The following is a 20,941-nucleotide window of genomic DNA, read 5'->3' as shown; positions in this document are numbered from 1 at the left end:
TAGAGTCATTCCTGACAGATCGTTCTGCAATGGAAGAACGCAGTGGCTGAATAGAAATGTATGCCACACTTTTCAGATTTTGTTTAGTTAAACATTTGAGAAAAAAACAAAACAAAAAGATGTTGCTTTGTGTCGAAGTTTCAGGTTGTAACTTCCACCTCTTAGAAAATAAGAGGTGGAAGTAAATTTTAAAAGAACTGAACATAACAGAGTTTAAAGAAGAGGAAGAGAGAGAGAGAGAGAGAGAGAGAGAGAGAGTGTGTGTGTGTGTGTGTGTGTGTGTGTGTGTGTGTGTGTGTGTGTGTGTGTGTGTGTGTGTGTGTGTGTGTGTGTGTGTGTGTGTGTGTGTGTGTCCCAGACTCAGTGGAACTTTCTGCAGCCAGGCATTCAGCTCTCTGCTCCGTCGGAGCGCCGATCAGACATCCGGTTCGGTTCCGCTTCATTAGAAATGACATGAACTGTGACGGGAGCTGATCAGAGATTCTCCAGCTAATTTCGGAACGCTCTCTCTCCCTTTCTCTCTCCCTCTCTCTCTCTTTCTCTCTCTCCCTCTCTCTCTTTCTCTCTCTTTCTCTCTCTCCCTCTCTCTCTTTCTCTCTCTCCCTCTCTCTCTGGCAGCAGAGCTGAGACTATTTTTAGAAACAATGTTGCGGCGGAGGAATCATTTAAACTGAGGATAAAACATCGGCTTGAAGCGGATCTGCTGCTTTTTGTCTGGGAATCTTCAGTCTCCAGTCTGCGCTCCGCCGGTGTTATGGGACAAGATGCTGCCGCTCCGCCGAGGCGCTCCTTCCTCTGCTAACTTTTGCGCCATGGAATCCGCCGCACTTTGTAGAACCGGTGGCAGCTTTGCGCTCTTTGGGACTTCACTGACTTTTCTTTTTGTCTTTTTCAGAATGTTAGAATATGTTGAGATGTTTGCAGTTTGGAAAATCGCTGGGAAGTGTCTACCTGTTAGAGACTAAGCTCTCTAAGAGCTGCAAGCTGAAGGTTTTTCTTTCTACTTTGAAGTGCACATTTTCGCGGGCTCTTATGGGAATTAGACACTCGTCTCGCTGCATGCTCCTCAGGAGAAAAATGGCGGAGTCTGAGAGCGGTGAGGTAAGTGTCAAAAAAAGGAATTTGATTTTCCTGGGAAGAAACTCGGTTTGTAAAAATCCCAGCAGGGAGTTAAAGGCGTGAAGAGCCATCCGCTGTGGATGCTGCAGCACCGACTGACTGTCCGGGGGTCAGGCTGGCTGTCTATCTGTCTGTCTGTCTGTCTGTCTGTCTGTCTGTCCAGGCGTCCTGCGGAGCTTCAGACAGAAATAATTACATCGCATCAAAATTAAGATGCGTTGCAGTGGAAATGAGAGACAGCAGATCAGGAGCATCCAGCCTGCTAAACATCAGCATCATTACGCATTAAAACAACGTGAAGGTCTGAGCAGCTCAGGACATTAACAGGACGGGTTGGACCTCCCGAACATTCAACAGAACCGTCCGGCTTCAGTCAGTCCGCTGGGAACTGCGTGCGCTGTCCAGGGTACTGCGGTACTCTGCGGAGGAGGAGCAGCTTGATTTAATGGATTGTAGAGAGCAGAATTTCTTCTTCTCTGGATGAGTTTGGTATCATGATGTGACCTTCAGCAGCACTGAGTGATGTCAGAGGTCACAGCCTCGTGTTGCTTCGTTTCTGCATTTTTCATCACTAAAAGTTCAGTTTAACAGATTAGAGATACTTTCTGTGCAGGAATGATCAGAGAACCAAAGAACCAAACAGAGCAATAATAATAATAATAATAATAATAATAATAATAATAATAATAATAATAATAATAATAATATCTGCAACTTTTATACTTCAAAAAGCCATTTTATCTTTGGACCAAAAAAAACATTTCACAAAAGGCAACGTTTAATTTTTGATGAATAATTCATAAAGGAAGTTTATTGTTATCTTTAAAAGATCTAACATGTTGTTTCTAAAACTTTAATATACATCAAAACATAAGACATTTGCAAAGGAAGGGCCGATACATTTTATGTCTTGGAAAATTATGTAAAAAAAAAAAAAGAGTTATGTTTTACTAAATGCAAAACCTGCATGTTGTTCTTATTACAGCTGCATTAAAAGAAAAATGTTTTTAATAATCTCAGTCAACGTTATGAAAGGCCATTGTGGAAAGTTCAAAGAGCCACTAGCAGCTCCAGAACCACAGGTTGGCAAACCCTGTGACAGGTTGAGAAAACGTAGTGCAAATTATTAAGTGGAAGGAAAACGATACACGTCTTACAGACAAACATCTTAAAATGATCAAATCTGGAAAATCTCACAAAGATCCGTTCAATCAAACATCTAAAAATAGAAACAGTGTTACGAAATGTGTTTAAAAGGCCTAGTCAAAGTCTAGTTAATCTGAAAGACTGTTAATCTCTCTCCATTCAGAAAGAAGAATGGGAAAAAATAAACGAATATTTTCCTTCAGATTCTCAGCTGCTGATACTTTGTGTTGTTAAATTTCAGCAAAGCTTGTTGAGCTTTTTGGTTTTAAGGTGACAAAATGAGGAAAATGTGAAGCGAACTGATCACCTCTGTGCTTTATGTAGAAAACTGATTAAAATCTGATCTGAAGAAACTCAGTCTAAAGCCAGACTGATCCACTGATCATCATTTATCATGTCAGAATGTCTGTAGTTTTAAATTAGACCGACTTTAACAGGCAGAATGAGATTCTGTGTTGTGTAAGAGAAGAAAGGACAGAACTGCCCTTCTCAGATAACAAGCCTCACCTCTCTGCAGCGTTCAGTCAGAAATAGAAGCATAAATGTGTTTATCTGTTCTGAGGATCAAAGGCAGATTGTTCCACCTTCTGTTCCTACAGCTGCTCTCCTCCGGCTCCACTCAACGGATCAAAACTACCAGATTCATTAGATCCTCTGACTCAGCAGACTTCATTTTAATGAATGGTGACTCTTATCTGGTTATCAGTCATTTTTTTCCATTGGATGTCAGAGTTTAATCTGAAACGACACGGCCTCTAAGAAACCTTTATGATCCAACATCCTATTGGTTGGTTTAAATAAATTGGTCACTTTACATCAGGCTACAACCAGGACTCCTGAAAATCTGAATCCAGATCTAATCCCAGGATTTCTCCTGATTTCAATTCAACTCAAACCTCTAACCTTTCAGACCAGTTTTAGTTCTAAAACATCTGTCCACGTCTACATCTTTCACACATTCGATTCATGACTGGTTTCCTTGATTAAAAAATGTCTGTTGCTGTGGATCTGATTCCCGAGGTGAGATCAGAGTGACTGCTGTACGCTGAGGTAAGGCTGCGTACAGCATCCGGACACACAGCCGGTCCGGATGCTCAACTCTGATTATTGAAATCAGATTTTTTTTTAATGGTCGTTCATACTAATGAATGATGCAACCACAATCACACTTCTGTGACTGATTAACCAAAGCGACCCACATGCACAGAAGAAGAAAGTAGATGTCCCTCAGCAGAGCTCTGTTTACTCCAGTAAAGATGGCCGCCGTCTCTAGATGGATTGTAAAGTTGCTGAGAGCGACAGCATGATCAGCAGACGGTCAGCAGACGGTCAGCAGATGCTCAGCAGACGCTCAGCAGACGCTCAGCAGATGCTCAGCAGACGCTCAGCAGACGCTCAGCAGACGGTCAGCAGACGCTCAGCAGACGCTCAGCAGACGGTCAGCAGACGCTCAGCAGACGCTCAGCAGACGGTCAGCAGACGCTCAGCAGACGCTCAGCAGACGGTCAGCAGACGGTCAGCAGACGCTCAGCAGACGGTCAGCAGACGCTCAGCAGACGGTCAGCAGATGCTCAGCAGATGCTCAGCAGATGCTCAGCAGACGGTCAGCAGACAGTCAGCAGACGCTCAGCAGACGGTCAGCAGAAGCTCAGCAGACGGTCAGCAGATGCTCAGCAGACAAAGGAAGCTGATAAACAAAAAGCTAACAGCTAACAGCTAACAGCAGCGGCCTCTAGTGGATCACTGACTGCAACTTCTGACAAAGATCATTCATGTTCTGATCCGGTTCTGTTTGGATGTGGAGTTGGACCAGGAGTGGTCGGTTAGGATGTGATGCGTTCACTGACTCAGACTGCTTTCATCACTTCAGTATTATCATTTTCAGCCGTAGTTTACGTCCAGATTGACCGTCTGGCTTCTGCTACTGGAGAATTATGATGGAAAAGTTGGATAAAATGCAACATGATGCTTCAGACTGTGGACACTATGGGACACAATTTAGTTCCACATGTGGAAGTGGATCAAATCAGATATTTGGGAGGAAAAAACCACTGGACATTTTGCTGCTGGAGGGACTGGTGCACTTCATAAAATAGAAGGCATCATGAAGGAAGAACATTCTGTGAAAATGTTGAAGCAATATCTAAAAAACATCATCCAGGGATGTAAAGACTGGACAGAAATCAGGCTGGACTCAGCATGGAGCCAAAATGGCTTCCGGACAATAAAGTCCATGTCTGGAGAGGCCAGCAAGCCGACCTGAGCTCAGAACCAGAGAAAGTTTGTAGGCGGAGCTTAAAGGTGCCAACAAGCCTGACCCAAATAGACCGGTTCTGATAGGAGGAATGGACAAAAATTAGAGCAAACTACTGAGAGAAGAAAACCAAAAACACCCAACTCAGAGTTCAGAGGTGATTCTACCAGTAAGGCAGAAAGATGTGTGTAAAATATTGAAGAATTCTCTGAAAACTCTGTCATTATTCTGTTATTCAGTAAAAAAAAATCATTTAGATAATTCCATCTTTATAGCTTTCCAGTTTTTATGCTGCTGGAAGAACGGCTCAGAAAATACTTCAGCTTTAGATGGAACAACTCCAAAGATCAGAGGAATTAGGTGGAAAATATTTTCCTTCCTTTAAAAAGGAGATTTAAGTTCCTCTGCTGAGAGGCTGGAGCCTCACTGGTAGTCATGAGAACTCCATCTTGCCAACTATATGTTTTTTTTTCTCTCATGTATTTTTAGACGACTGGAAGTTGGAATGAGAACAAACAGCAGAGGAGCTTTCTGGGTTTTTCTGGGATGAGTTGTCTCTGTTTGTCCAGATTTGTCCTTAAAGCAGCTCCTCCTGTCCGGCTGACAGTCTCAGCATCGTGGCTGCAGAACGTTCTGCCTGCTGCTGCAGACTGACTCACTGCAGGAAAGCTGTTTCTGTTTGCTCTCAGTACTTTATGAACTCATCAAAGGGCTGCCTGTTGAAGGAAAACTTGTTCTCCGTCTTGAAGAAACGTTTGTCTTCTTCTCTTGTTTTTTTAAAGCAGCCTCAGTCCCAGCCGCGACCCGTCCGCATTATTCCGTCTCAGTCAGCGCAGCCGACCTCGCTGCCCAAGCCTGTGCCTTCTGTCCAGCCCGCGTCTCGGCCCGCTCTGCCCCCTCACACCCCCCACGCCGCCGGCCTGCCCAGCTGCCCCGGCCGGGGCAAGATGGCCAAGTTCCTCAGCCCAGACGAGATGACGTCAAGGGACTACTACTTTGACTCTTACGCCCACTTTGGCATTCACGAGGTAAAACGTGGTTAATCACAGTTAATTCATGATTCGTCTAGGAACTGAACACTGTTTCACACATTTTTGCATCAACTTGGGTTATTCATGAAATTTGTTTGATGTTTTTGCCTTTAAGTATGACAAAAAGGCAAAAACAGAAGAACTCTGAGTACGGTACTCTTCCTTGGCCTGTAGAAGCTGTAACAGAGCTGAGCTCTTTCATTAAAAACCTCACAACGTTTTTTCACCCAGTGGATCTTCATACTGTAAATACATAGAAAAAAGAATTCACAAATCGGTTGAATTTTTGGACACATGTAAGGCACCAGCAGCTTTATCCAGCATCAGACTGCAGCACATGCAGACTCAAACACGACCATCCAGCCCAGCAGCTGCAGCAGCTGCAACCGTTTCTGCATCAGCTGTTCTGGCTGCAGCCACAGATGCATTAGAGCTGCTTTTCTAAACCAACAAATCTGATGCATTTTTATGGTGTTACTGGAAGAGTGCAGAATGATTCAGCTCCTAAATCATTTTTCTGTTATTGCAGAAAAAAGGCAATAATGGAAATTTAAATATACAGTAAAACATCTTCATGTGTTCAGAATAAACATTCACTCTAATTCCTAATGTATTAAATAAGGAAATGTTTGATGGCTTTTTTATTAAACTCTGTAGTTTTTCCATAATATATGCAACACAATGCACTTTTCAGATCACTTTTCCTCTCGTTTTTTTCTTTTGCATCTAAATTACAAGCAGCTATTATTGTGCATGAAATATTTCGGATGCAAACAGAGCTATCAGAAACCAATACACTTTGCAGAAACATTTAGTTTCTATGTGGGAAACTGCAGACAAATCATTTCAACTCCAGTTATTTTATTAGCAGCTCTGGCTTTGTGTATATATTGTGAATCGGAAGGAGGAACAAACTTCGGTTTTCACATTTAAACCTCAAAAATACAGTGAGAGCAAAAGTTTTGTGTCATTTTAGTTTTAGTGTCACTTTCCCCTTCAATGCCTTAAAATATTATTGAACCAAAGTTTCTGTTTGCTTTAATTTAGTCCACTTTCTGTTTACCTGCTACAGAACTGCAGCAGCTGCACATTCAAGCTTTCAAATGTTTTATTACAAATATACAGAAATCAAATCTGAAATCAAGAAATGCAAACAAAAATACTTTAAAGCTGCTTTGCATGCTCAATAATACATAATGTTTCTGCAGATATGACCTTTTCATTCCTTATTTAGAGTTATGTCTCTCTGCTGCGTCGCAGAGTTACATAAATCCATAACTGTGTGATTTCTCCCTAAGGTCAGTCTCCAGACTGCCTCTGCTCCTCCTCTTTAATGTTCACAAGCTTTTAACTCAGACCTTTATGTCATGGAGGGTTTTAGAGATGGCTGAGGTTGTGATAGCTCAGCCTCTTCAAAAGGCCACAAATCTTAACCTTTCCTCTAACAAGCTCTTCCTGAGAGCTGCAGCACCTCAGACAGTCTGAGCTGAGATCCATACAAACTTCTACATTTGATGAAAAAGGATAAAAAAGCAGAATTATTTCTAAAACAGATAAAGTAGCCAAACTTTATTCATTATAATCACATATTTATCTCTCTCTGTGCTCATATCTTCTTTCAGCTCATGTTCTTTCCTCAAATTAAAACCAGGAAGTTGTGAAGGGAGTAAAACTAAAAATATGTTCCCATTGTGACCTGTGAGATGAATTTTTTATATTTCAGGAATGTAGGTCAGGCATATTTTTGTCACTTTAGCATAGTCTCCTCACATCTGCACTGTTAGAAACACAAAGGCTGAACCTGCTGGCTCACAGCGCATCCAGACATTAAATATGGATTTAAATGAAGCACACAGCTGAGAGGAAACAGGGGAGATTAGCTGAAAGCTGTGCATTATTCCTCATTGCTCCACTGTAGAAATGGCAGCAAACCCAGGCTCCAAACAGCCAATCAGAGCCAAGCTTTCACTCTAAAAGGTTTGGAAACATTCCTGATCCTGACAGTTTGGTTCAATTCAGGAAATGCTGAAGGATGAGGTGAGAACGCTCACCTACAGGAACTCCATGTACCACAACAAGCACATCTTCAAGGACAAAGTGGTTCTGGATGTGGGGAGTGGGACGGGGATCCTGTCCATGTTCGCCGCCAAGGCCGGAGCGAAGCACGTCTACGGGGTAAGAGGCGAGTTTCCAGTTCTGTTCAGATTAACAGCCAACTTCACAGAACATTTTTAATTTAAAAAAATATTTATGCATGGAAAATAATGTAGGAGTAGTTATAGTAGCAACAGAAAATCAGAACCCAGCAGTCATGATGTACATGGTGCTGATAAACTGCAGGGGGCGTGGCCAAAACAACAGCGTAAATCCAATCAGTTTGGTCATTCCTTCAGTGATCCAGCAGGAGGCGCTATAGAGTAAAATCCACGACTGTCTGTCCTTCATGACAGCAGAGGAAAATCATAGATTATTTAAACAGAACGGATTTCCAGCCTTTATTTGTTTTATTTTGTGACTATGGCTCAGAGAATAAAAAAATTTAAAAAAAGAAATTAATGGTTCAGAAAATTTTTGTATTTCATAAAATCAATAAAAATGATATTTTAAACAATTGTTAGGTTTCTGAACATGGTCTGGGCTCCTTTTGCATGAATTCCTGCATCAATGCGGAGTGGCACGGAGGAGATCTACATGCAGTTCTGCTCAGGTTCTGGATGTCCAGGTTGTCTCATCGTCATTTTGACTTTCATCAGAAAAGAAAAGTTCTGGTTCTGTTCAGCCCAGGTGTGTGGGATCCGTAAGCATCCAGGACCTTGATGTTTGACAGTCCAGATTCTTGTGAAGTGAACTTGACTGGATAATCCTCTCCAGGCTGCGGTTGACGCTGCTGCACCTTTTAAATTTTACTCACACATTTCTTCCTTCCACTCAACTTTCTCTGAACATCCTATCAGTTTCACAATATTCGGATTTTCCAAGACACTAAGTATTGGATTTGACTCATTAAGATTTCCCGGTATTGAAATGCTTGGAGTTACATTTGTTCTTCATTACAGACATTGTTTATATATCAGCTTTAAATGGAAACCAGAACCAAACAGATGAGGAAGGAAACAGAAAACAACTTTCTGATTAATCAGTCAGAATCTTTGATCTTTAGTCACTTTTCACCTGTTTATACAGTAAAAGGTTGAGTTTTTGCAAGAAAATATATTTTCTATTTTATTTCTTTCTATAAAATGAAAAGGTAATTTAGTTCATATTTTGATTTGAGGAAGAAGATGAAGATTTTCCAGATCATTTGCATGAAAGAACATGAAAATTATGAAAGTAATTTTGTCCTTTTCTCTTTTTTAAATCCAGTTGTTTTGAGTTGAACCTGCTGGTCAGACTTTGTTGCACATTTGAAACATTCCTCTGATCTGCAGCTGATAAGTGTGCAGACTGCAGCAGGTTGTGATCCGCTCCGCTGTTCTGTTCTGTTCTGGAGCAGAAGTCATTTGGACCCAAGGCATGTCTGAGAATAAAAGCAGCATGCTCTCCCCTGGCTGGAGATGATCATGTGGAGCTTATTTTTGACGCCACCTCTATCCACAAGCTTCAGGGAAGATGTGATTAATTTGGGTTTTTCTGAGCTGCTGGTTGACATTCTGCTGTTTGTGTGACTTTACCTCCAGCCTGCTGTTTGTTTGTCTTCTCATCCAGCTGTCTCTTTGGGTTTCTCATCTCTCTGTCCTTGTCTTTCGCCCCCAGTTGATGCTTTTCGCATCTGCGCTGCCCCTCTTCCATGTTTCTGGGTGTTATCTACACCTAGAAAGTTCAGACTTCAGAGATGAGTTCAGCTTTAACTGAGAGGATGTAGACTTTACCGCTAAGCTGGGTTGACATGTTTTATCTGCATCGGTTCTGTGAGTCACTCAGTCCAGCTCTGAGAGCAGAGGGACAGAAATGACAGTTCTAACATTTTAAAAAGGACTCTGTCAGTCGAGTCTTTATAAAATCTCAGGAATAAAAGGTTTTTTATGTGTTGCAATTCCAAAAAACCTAATTAATTATTGTTCTTCCTTGATAACCCTCAAACCTGTTTTCATCAATCAGTTATTGACACTGACAGAACCGCTGCATAAACAGACTTCAAAATAAGAGCATGAATTTAAACATCTAATTGAAGACTTTTCAACGGTCAATAACCAAAACATCAACACAAACATCAAATTTCATTCACCTGAAAGTCCATAAAACAGCCAAGAAAATTAGTGCTTTAGAATTTATCTGGAATTAGGGGAAGCTAAATACGCTACATTTTTCAAAGTTAGCAAAAATGCTAAAGTGCTAAAGAAAATTTAGCTCCGCTATTAGCACACTAGCTGAAGTGTGCCCCCTGCTGTAATGAAGATATGCTCTATGAAATGAAATCTGTGAATTTTCCACAAATAATTCTAAGTCACGTTCAAAATAGATGAATCCATAAATACTGATGTGGATCCACTGCGATTCATCATGTTTTGTCTTTTCTCTTTAAGTCTGAGAAAAACAAGGATTTGGAACAAAAGGAAACTTTAAAGTATTAAGTTGAGCAAACACAACGATCACCTTGATGAACTTTATTCAGACGAGTCAAAGGTCAGCAGCGCAGACAGAAGGAAACAGAATTAGAAACGTGCTGAGAGGAGCCTCCAGGACCGACCGCAGTGACACTGACGCTTCATGGCACTCAGTGGATGTGTGAAAAGAAACAACGCCTCAGTTTTCCCAACGAAGTGTGATCCTAATGGATGCATGGCGGATGGCGCCGCTGCACTGAATCAGAGAGAAACGAGGAATTACTCAGAAGGTTTCTGGCATTCTCGGGTTTATCACAGAAACACACACACACACAGCTAGAAGCACACACACACCACTGGAGCACGCCACATGCATTCCTGATTATTAATGCAGCTGTAGTTTATTTAGCACCAGAAGTTTCTGAACTGTCCTTGGCTAATTGCCACCTGAGGGTCCAGCAGCGCTGCTTCAGGAACGCCGTCCTGATGACCGCTCAGGGGAAAACCGACGACCTCTGGTAACAACAGAGGTCTGAGTTTCAGCTTCTTTTAATGCAGTCAGGTGGAGAATAAAATCAGAACCAGCCCAGGATGGAATGGCTAATATCTCCATTCCTCAGAGTTGGTTGCCTGTGAAGCGTCGGACCTCATTCCTCCATGAGCGTACGCTGTGCAGCCGAGCGCCTTTCATTTGGCATCTGTTTGTCTCAAATGAGTCCCAACGTGACTTCTTCATTTTATGGACCAGAATTTTTATGGTTCACTTCAGAATCTTTTGGGTGAACGTGAACAGAAATATTAGGTCTTCTTGTATTTCACTAATAAAAATCCCTGACGTAAATAGAGCAGATGATGAAACAACTAATCTGAAAAATATGTTGTTTTTTTTTTTGAAGTTTCATCTTAAGAACTGCTTAATAGCATTTTACCAGCACTTTTAGGTTACACACTCTCGTTTTTACACTCAACCATTAACAAATAATGTGGGTTATTTATCCTGATTCCTCCTGCCCTCCCAAGAACGGTAACATTTTAACAGCAATAATCAAATTATTGCTGTTACTTTTTGACTGTATAACTTTATAAATGGCACCACACATTATGATGGCACCTCTTTATATCGCATTCAGGTTAAGGATTTGCAGGATGAAAATAAATACAAATATTAATAAAATATGATTAAACTATAATAATAAGTCAAGCAAAGTGTTCACAAATAAAAAAGAAATCAAAACCGCTGAACAATTGGGATACAGACAATATTCAGTGTAATAAGCTTGAAAAGAATAAAATCATTGAAATCAGAATGAATAAAATAAATTGTTAAAGAGAAAATGATCAATATTAAGTAGTGTCTAGTTGCAGTCGCTCTGATCTTAATTTTCCTTAATTTCCCTTGGCAGCACTACAGTCACTGTGACAGTAACTTCTCCTCTGTTAAGCGTTTCTCCCTCTGTAGTGTTTTACCTCTCCGCTATTTTCAGCTTAACTGCAGGGCATTTTCTGCAAAGCTAAATCAGCCGCAGTGCACGATGTCAGAAATAATCCCTTACCTGCTGCTGTCAGGCTCTGCATGTTTAAAAAGGTAAAGTTAACTTTAGCAAGACAGCAAAAAAAAAAGAAAAAAGAAAGAAAATAAATCCTCTGAATGGGTTTTTAAATATTTGTAGATGGTTGGAAGCTTTTTTCCCCCGGCTCAGTAGACTGCAGTAGTTTCCTATTTTACATAATAAAAACCAGTTTCAGGAGGATATGACCTCCTGATAGAAGACAAACTTCTCACTAACTGAGCTCAGTTTCATTAATTTTATGCAAACCAACAATCGTTCCATCAAAAACCCACACACACAGTAAACATGTCATGATGGGTTTTTGAATGGGACCAAAATGCAGACAGAAACTCACCAGGGTCACGGTGATGAGAATTTTAATAAAAAGCAAAAAGCAAACTTTCACAAAAAATAAAGACACTTTTAAAGCATTCGAGTTTAAACGCTCAGCTGGTTTAACCCAAAATGTTCCCATAAAAGCTTCAAGCAGAATTATGCCATTTTATAATAAGATAGCTATGTTACCGTCAGTTGTTATAAAAATGCTCTGTTGGCTTTAAACATTTAATTTTCTGTTTCTACCAGATTGAATGTTCCAGTATATCAGAGTACTCAGAGCGGATCATCAAGTCCAACCACCTGGACACCGGTAAGCGTTTCCTGACATGCTCTAATCTGTTTCTATGTCGTAGAAAATTCCTCATTTCTGAAATTTAAACCCATAATAACCAAAAAATTACATCTGAAAATGTCGAGAGTTTGTGATGTCACAATATTTCCAAAATGGAGGGGTGTCAGTTGAGCTTTGTCAGAAGTTTACACCTAACTGTGTTTGTTGAGTTTTGCTAATGCTGTTGCTAATTTTGTCTAATTGCTCAGAAAACACAGAACATCAATAGATTTTAAACTGTTTACTGTAGAGCTACAGCAATGCATTCTGGGTACAGAATAAATGTCATTTGCTGGGTCACGGGTGGAAAACGTGAGGAAAGGAAACAGAACTGCTGTGTAAACGCTCCAAAACGTGAGCGTGGATATAAAAGTTTACTTTAATATTCATAACCATTGATAAACAAAACTTCATTACAGATGTCACACCTTATTCAACTCAAAGTTAACAAAACAGCCAAGTAAATTAGTGCTTTAGAATTTATCCCCAAAAATAATTTAGCTAAAGCTACCAATGCTAACCAACGTTAGCCGAAATGTAGCTCTGCTATTAGCGGATTAGCAGAAGTTTGCCCAGCACTGACCACTAAAAAACTTCCTTAAGTAAAGTCAAGTTTATACACATGCACCTGTAAATCTAACAGTATTTTGTTTTTAAAAAAGACAAAGACAAGAGGTTTCTTCACACATTAATGGATCAATTCATAAGTCACTGTCATAAAAATAAGTTAAAGAAAAAGAGGGAAGGAAATCATAGAAATGTGATGCAGAAGAATAGAAAGTATGTGCTGAAGTAAAAGTGACTTCATGAATAAGACCAAAGCACAGACCTCCATGTTACTCCGTCGTGTTAGTTTGCTCAGATAAGCTTTGAAATATCATAAATTCATGCAGTTTAATCCCTGAAGTCCTGCAAAAATCCAAACAAAAAACAAACCTAATTTCCTGCAAAGCCACTAGCAACACACCAGCCGAATAATCGCTCCTGTCAGCAAATGTCTTATCTGTCCACCTATGAATAGCAAATTCACTGCAGTCATTTAGCGAAGCAGCTTTAGCTGTTTGGAGGAGCAGGAAGCAATCAGAGCTCCCGTCATTCTGCCAGTCGCTTGTATCAACACAGAAACAGTAACTCCTCACCAAATCAGAGCAAACACACAAGTCAATTATTTTCCAGAACAGCAAAGATCCAATCCTCCACCGTCACCCCCACTGGGTCAGATTCCATCAGAGCTCTTCTCCCGCCTCTCCAGTAATTCTCATTCTGCACCCAGACACCTGCTACCAAACACCACAGGCTCCCTGTACTCCCTCTGTGTGTCTCAGTTATCACCATATTCAAAGGAAAGGTGGAGGAGGTGGAGCTTCCTGTGGAGAAGGTCGATATCATCATATCTGAGTGGATGGGCTACAGTCTGTTCTACGAGTCCATGCTCAACACCGTCATCTTCGCAAGGGACAAGTGGCTGGTATGGCCTCCAGATCGCCTACGTTAAAAATGCATCTTGGTTTGATACGTCCTGCTGTGAGCGACCAGATTCCAAGTAATCTCAATCGGTCTTTAAATAATAATAATATTTTGGAAGAATGGAGTTATTGTCATGTAAAGGTGAAAATCAGTTTGTTTGGATTCAGCTCGATTGCAACAGAGAATGTTTTTATAAGTTCTCTATTCAATCATAGTATGAAAGGTGAGGTAAAAATGTACATTAATAATTTAAAAGTTATTTTTCTTCCAGTGTGTTTTTTCCTCTGTTCTGTCACACAGAAGGCTGGTGGACTGATGTTTCCAGACCGAGCCTCCCTCTACGTGTTGGCCATCGAAGACAGGCAGTACAAAGACTTCAAAATCCATTGTAAGAGCATCAATCAGGCTTGTCTGCAGTCTAATGTTTTCCCTCCTCATGTTTCCTGAGAACCGTTTGGCTGTTTTGGCTGTGAGTGACTAAAAACAATCAGATGATGGATGGACACCTATAGAAGCAGTTTGGGTTTGACTCTCCTGCAGAAGTTTCCCTCGGGCTCAAGCTGGGGGCGATAACTGACATCATGGATCAGAAAACCTCTCCATCCCGTCCTGAACCACCCAGGAGGATTGTGGGTGAGTTTATTAGAACCCAACCAGCATAAACAGCCGACTGGTCTCACGTCTGCTCATGAAGTTCAGACTCGTCGCTGCAATCCGCCGTGATTCTGAGATGTATATCGCCACACTCTGATGTACTCCAACTCTTTTCCCCGGGCGACGCGCCCAGAAAACCTTTACACTGACTAAGAAGTGGTGCTTGAAGGATTTTTGTATTCCAGGAGCCTCCAGTGATCAATGCTGCTCCAAACTCTCTCAGATAAGTAGACAGCAAGAAATGCAAATATAGTAAATCATGAAATCCCTCTGGGCTGCTCTGACCTGTTCATCATCGCCAGCTCTCCTCTGCACTCGGGTTTCCTCTTCTTTTGGGTCATGAAGGAGTTGTTTGCTCACACATCACCGTAAGAGCTTGTATGAATAATTAATGGGACGACTTGGCTCAGGCAACAAGGATTTGCGACACAAGATTGAAGTCTGACTTTAATCAGACCCATGATAACAGAGTGTTGCTCAACAAAACAGGACTTTTAGTGCGACACTCTGGAAAGCAGTCCAAACTGTTTGAAGGTGTATCCGGAGAGTAGTAGATCACACGACTCTCATCCCGTCTCCCGTTGTTTCCCAGATGCAGCCGGGCTCTGCGCTGCGGTTTTCCTGGAGCAACGAAACGACTTCATGTGTTTGTAATAAAAGTTGAAGACAACAAGTGAAACCAGGTTGTGGAAATAACTCCATGATGCCGTCATCTTCACCAGGGTGGGAGAACGTGTACGGCTTTGACATGACCTGCATCCGAAACGTGGCCATGAAGGAGCCGCTGGTGGACGTGGTGGACCCCAAGCAGGTGGTGACCAACTCCTGCCTGGTCAAGGTTAGTCTGGGGATAAAAGAGGCTTAACGAAGGCTGATTCCTGTTAGGTAGTAAAGCAGTGGTGAGCACACTACCACTGATGCGTTAGCGCAGCTAGGTTTTCCATTAGCGCTTTAGCCAACATTGAAAACATTTAGCGCTCTCAGCTTCTGCAAATTATTTTTCAGAAAGAAAAAATGCTGAATTAAAATAATTCTGCAAAGCAGAGTGGGTCAGAATTCCTCCACAGTGATTAAAAAGATTCACCAGTTAGAAACGTTTGATGGAAGCTGCTGCAACATTTTACTGGTTTTCACAGATTATCTTTTGATGTCGTATAAAAATGCTGAAATGATTTGAAAAGTGATTCTTGTGTTAGTTTTGTTTGGTACAAAGTTTGTTTTATGATTATAACCCAGCATACCTCCATAAAACCCTGAAGCATTTCTTTAGTTTATTACTAAACTACATGAATTATTGAAACTCCTGGATCTCTCATTTCACTTTGGCTGCAAAAACAAACAAAGCTGCATTCTCCAGAAATATAACATTATTAAATATCAGTTTATATCCCAAGAATAGATTATAAGTGCTGTTTGTGATATGAATCAGTTATTTTTATGAACCTTTCTGCATTGCTGTAAAACTCTCAGTTCCACACCAGGCGGTAAACGTAGCTAATAAATAATATTTCCAGCTGATAAACATCCTGCCAGGCGTTGTGTCTGACCTTGGCGTGCGGCGCCTCTGAAATCCTCTCATCATGCTGCTGCTCCCGCATGACAATCGCAGCCTGTCTCGTCACCTGATTGTTCTCATCGTCATGGCGACCTTCTCATTACCGACACTGATTACAGCTTTCTGAATCAAAGCTGTCTGAACTCACCTAGACCTTAATCAGTCTGTTTCAGTCTGGGAGCAGGTCACTGACATGATAATCTCTGGTGTTTCAGGAAGTGGACATCTACACAGTGAAACCTGACGACCTCTCATTCACCTCGGCCTTCTGCTTACAAATCCAGAGGAACGACTACATCCATGCTCTGGTCACCTACTTTAACATCGAGTTCACCAAGTGTCACAAGAAGACTGGATTCTCCACAGGTAGGAGGTCGCTCTGTGCAGGATGGCTGGAAGGAAAAGATGCAACGTTTTCAGCTTCTGAACTGTAGAGCTGCAGAGATGTGGAGCATCCAATCACATCTCACCTTACTGACTGATGAATCTGCTCAATATGAGACTATGAACGAGTCATTCTACTCGCTGAAATCAAGAGTCATTTAAGAAAACAGAATTCAAGAAGTGGCCAGATTTGGTCCAGTTAACTTCGGTCAGACTGGAGCAGATTCGGGTTTTTACTGGACCTGGTTTGGAGCAGAGAAAAGATTCGTTTTCTCCTTATCACAGAGAAACACAAAGATCGATTTTATTGAAGTTTATGCTGTTAAGGATCAACATCCAAACATTTTTAGTTGGAATTAATTAGTCAAAAGTGATGTGTGGCTGACCTCTAGTGGTGGAGGTGGAGAAGACAGTTTGATTAGATTTGATTTTGGGCAGATGATGGTTTGGACCTTTCATGAGGTACATTAGCTAAAAATGACAAAGAATCAATTAATGTTTTCAAATATAGATACAATAATAAATTAAGATTTCAGCAGTTTTTAATTTTTCATGGAATAATTGCTCTGAATTTCCTCAATAGAATGACACCAAACTACCAGTTAAATTTCTTTAGATCTTGTGCTTTTCAATCACTTTCCACAAATAACATATCAGAAGAAATCATCTATCTTAAACTTTAAAAGTGTAAATACCTTTGTGATACTTTAAAAATCTAAAAGATATTTATCAAACATTGTTTTTCTTTCTCTAAATGTTCTGTAACATTAATGGCTCTAAATGAGTTTTATTTAGCTGAACTGAGAGCTAAAAATGGCTGCTGGTCTCTAAGTTTGATGGATTTCTTGACAGTTTTGCTGGAAATAATCACAGATCTTCTTTTCCTAAACTAAACCCTCAGAGAGACTTTTCATCTCAACACAAAGAATTACTCGGACGCAGCTCTTCCTTTCCGTCTCACTACCTTTCTATCGATTTTCTGTAAAAGATGTTTGTCAAGCAAGGTTCCCAATGTCAGACCTGAAGACTCACCAGCCAAGAAACTTTAAGATAAAGATCTGAGTTTACACACAGAGAGTCAAACTGGATTCTCTGGAAGCAAAATACGTCAGACTTTTGACACCAGAGGAGAAAAACAACCCAAAGGTCAAAGACTCCATTTCACGGCCGTCAGTGGAAACGCCGTGTCATCAGCTGCATTAGCATAAGAAGCAGAGCTGGGTTGCCCAAAAAAACGGAGCTGAGCCTGTCCAGCTGCCTGACAGCTCCTTTCATCTCTGAGCTGAGAAAGAAGACGGCCATGAAGCCGAAACAAGCAGGAAGACTGAAAGAAACTCAATTTCAGAGTCACTGACCTTCAGAGTCTCCCTGCAGTCTTCAGTGACTGTCGGGTGAACTCACCGGGGTTCTGGTGCCGATAGCATCGAGGGCTGGCTGTCTCTAGCGAGTCTCCGTCTGAGCAGATGGACGGCAGCAGAGTCCAGGGAAACTGGTCAGAGATCTGTAGAACCGAACCCAGATTCAAACTTCTCCACAACGACCTGCAGCCGGGTTCACCGACCTCCATCAAACCAGAAACAGAACATCTGAAAACAATCGGAGATTTAAAAACACACATGGGATTAATTAAACAAAACCAACGCAGCTTTTTCTCTCACTTCATTATCATGCGCTGCTTTCTGTCAGTCTGTCAAACTAAATCCTCAACAATTCACTGAAGTGTTTTGGTTTTCAGGCGACAGGTTGTGAAAAAAGCTTCCAGGGTGTAAATACTTCTGCAAGGCATTTCCCAGAATATTTTTCAGGAAGCTTAAACGTCAAATAAAAATAATTGTAAAGTAAGTATAAGGATAAAGTAAAAATGGGACATTTAGAAGGCGCCAGTTTTAGGAATCAGCTTTAAGCAGAGGTTTGTTAAAGAATGTGAGAAAGTTAGAGACTTTGGTTGGTTTTAGTCGCTTTTTGTCACAGTTTCCATCCAAGTACAAATATTATTCAATCTTCTGTTCATTTGAGTTTTCCTTCCATTGGAGGAAAATTCCTGGTAAATGATTTCTGTTCATGTTTGTTAGCATAAACTCACCTTCCGTTGCTCCTTTGTTCAGATCCTGCATTCAGGACAGGTTTGTGGGCGGGGCCAACCCAGCACTTCCTGTTCCTGTATAGGTTCATGATGTCATTAATGGCGTCTCTGGGTTCAAATGAAGGATTTTCTGTATTTATTGTCTGTAAAGTAACTTTTGGAGCTGCACTCTGTGGAGTTTTGTATTTTGAATAGATAAATTTATAAATTTGATGAATAACCTGACTCCTGCTTCTTTGTTGACGTTTTATTGCTTAGTTTAAAATATTTCATAAAAACCATTAGATTTTTCATCTGGGAGCTTAAAATGGAAAAATCTTCTAAATAAAGGTGGCAGAAAATGTTTGTTAATGTCAGTTAATAAAATCCATCAAAAAGAATCTTGGTGGATTCAAACTCAGTCACACTGAGTTTATCAGGTTGTTACACTTCTTTATATCGTTTGCGCCACTGGCTGCAATAAACCTTTACTCATCAATGAAAGATCACCTGATGCAGCTGAAGTAAAAGCTGTTTTAGATGAACATTGCAGATGTGTGTTTGTTTGTGTGTGTTGCAGCTCCAGATGCTGCGTTCACACACTGGAAGCAAACCGTTTTCTACCTGGAGGATTATCTAACCGTCAGGAGAGGAGAAGAAATCGCTGGCAGCATCACAATGAAGCCCAATGAGAAAAACATAGTGAGTGTTGAGTTGAATGGATCTCATGATCATATTGTATAATAATAACGCACGCCTTATTTAACAGATACTGAGGCTGTTTGCACAGCCAGCAGGTTGTTTTGTGGAGCAGCTGCTCCTTCAGCAAACAGAAGAGTTTACTGTTGACCTTCAGTGTCCTCTCCACCTTTAAGGAACAGACAGACACTGTTTGCTTTCTCCTGCTGCCTGACATGAACGCTCCGTTTATCAAACCCCCGGCGCCCCGCCGTTTGGTCAAAACGATAAACCTAATTGTTCTGCCTCCTTCCTGAATTCCTTTGTGCCCTCTGCTGTGTGTTTCATCAGTTGTTGTCTGAAAACCTGCCCTCTTTGTCTCTCCATGTTCACTCACAGCGTGACTTGGACTTCACTTTTGAACTGGATTTCAAAGGGCAGCTTTGTGAGGCAGCAATCTCCCATGACTACAAGATGCGTTAGATTGGACAGCGGCGTCCTGCAGAGCACAACATGGAGGACGGAGTCACAGATTCCTGAGGACAGACGGACGAACAGTGGGACGGGACAGGCATCATCATGCCCTATGATGATGATGATGGTAAAAGTGAGACTTTGTTATGAAGGAGAACAGGAAGTCATTTTTGCAGACTGTTAAATTAATTCTGAATGTAAAACTAACAGGTCAGTAATATTTTCTAGCACTGATGAATGTTATTGATAATAATTGTGTTCATGTGAGATGGAGTGCTGTACCTGTAGAATGTGGCCTGGATTTGTTCATTACAGAACAGTGTGTATAAAAAGTATTCACACCCTGGATGTTTTGCCCTTGTATTAATTTTACAAAATCATGAGCAACAAAATTAGTTTTTTTTGACAAAAAACTTTATTGTTAATGTGAAAAATTATTTCTACAATAATGACAAAAACATAACATCAGTGTTGTGCACTGCTAACCAAAAATGAGCTGCCAACCCTAAAGCACTAACTAGTTCTGCTAACCCTAAAACACTAACTAGTTCTGCTAATGCTAAAGCGCTAACTTTAGGGTTAGTGCTTTAGTTCTGCTAATGCTAAAGCGATACATCACCACAGTATTTAGCAGAAGCTAATGAATACTGTAGTACTAATTAAATTAAATTGTTGAAACCCATGCTCTAGAATTCCTCTAGATATTATATTCATATCTTGTTTTGTTGTATCTTATTTTGTTCCTGTATGTTTCTTATTGTAAATAAAGCTACAGGAGAGGAAAAAAAGAAGAACATGAAGAGAGGAAACGGAACTGCTGCGTAAACACACGTCACTCCCTTCAAAATAAAAACATGAATATAAACATTTAACTACTTGATAACCAAACCTACCATACAAATTTAAAACTTTGTTAACAGGTGGCACCATTAGGTGTTGCACTCTCCACAGCCTGAGCCTCCATAAAAGGGAAGCTGGAAGGATGGTGGCCAAGCGTTCATTTCCTGTGTGGATTCCTGGTCAGAAAGAGACTGAACATCAGAAGTTGTATCTTCAGTAACACTACCCCTCGATCAGGAGGTGGGTGAACTACTCTATATGGAGTTGGGTCATAAAAGTCCTGGACTTTACTGTGACCCCTCACTGAATGATTTCTTGTGTACACCAAGTCTCCCTCCTGATCGAGGGGTAGTGTGGAGTCCACAGCGCCTGTGGGTCAGGAAGGACCCCTTCATCAGGTCCACAGGGTGGAGCGTAGAAGTGTCCCTGAAAATAGTGGTGTGGACATCTGACAAGAAAATGGCTTGGAAGATGTGCAGACAAAGGTCAGGGTGGGAGATGAAATGGTGGATT

The 20,941-nt window shown here is 41.0% G+C and overlaps 1 protein-coding gene across 2 annotated transcripts; it reads left to right on the top strand.

The window, feature by feature from the left end:
* The first annotated feature begins 399 nt into the window (after nt 1–399).
* LOC102224216 (protein arginine N-methyltransferase 8-B-like) lies at nt 400–19,986 on the top strand. Of its 2 annotated transcripts, none has more exons than XM_023343889.1 (10): nt 400–1,101; nt 5,305–5,547; nt 7,570–7,725; nt 12,230–12,293; nt 13,640–13,782; nt 14,082–14,169; nt 15,158–15,273; nt 16,206–16,356; nt 19,017–19,138; nt 19,514–19,986. In XM_023343889.1, exons 1-10 carry the CDS (start codon nt 907–909, stop codon nt 19,595–19,597), a joined length of 1,362 nt encoding a protein of 453 aa, XP_023199657.1. In that variant the 5' UTR covers nt 400–906; the 3' UTR covers nt 19,598–19,986. The 2 variants fall into 2 exon arrangements, with proteins under 2 accessions (XP_023199657.1, XP_023199650.1); XM_023343882.1 differs by having other exon boundaries at nt 5,302–5,547.
* Nucleotides 19,987–20,941: the final 955 nt, after the last annotated feature.

This window comes from Xiphophorus maculatus, chromosome 2 (assembly GCF_002775205.1).
Source record: "Xiphophorus maculatus strain JP 163 A chromosome 2, X_maculatus-5.0-male, whole genome shotgun sequence".
NCBI classification, from domain to species: domain Eukaryota; kingdom Metazoa; phylum Chordata; class Actinopteri; order Cyprinodontiformes; family Poeciliidae; genus Xiphophorus; species Xiphophorus maculatus.
This window is presented reverse-complemented; position numbering and strand designations above follow the sequence as displayed.

Coding starts and splice junctions, on each gene's coding strand:
- LOC102224216 (XM_023343882.1), top strand. CDS start 907: ATGTTGAGATGTTTGCAGTTTGGAAAATCGCTGGGAAGTGTCTACCTG. Junction 7,726..12,229: donor GAGCGAAGCACGTCTACGGG/GTAAGAGGCGAG, acceptor TGTTTCTACCAG/ATTGAATGTTCCAGTATATC. Junction 16,357..19,016: donor GAAGACTGGATTCTCCACAG/GTAGGAGGTCGC, acceptor TGTGTGTTGCAG/CTCCAGATGCTGCGTTCACA.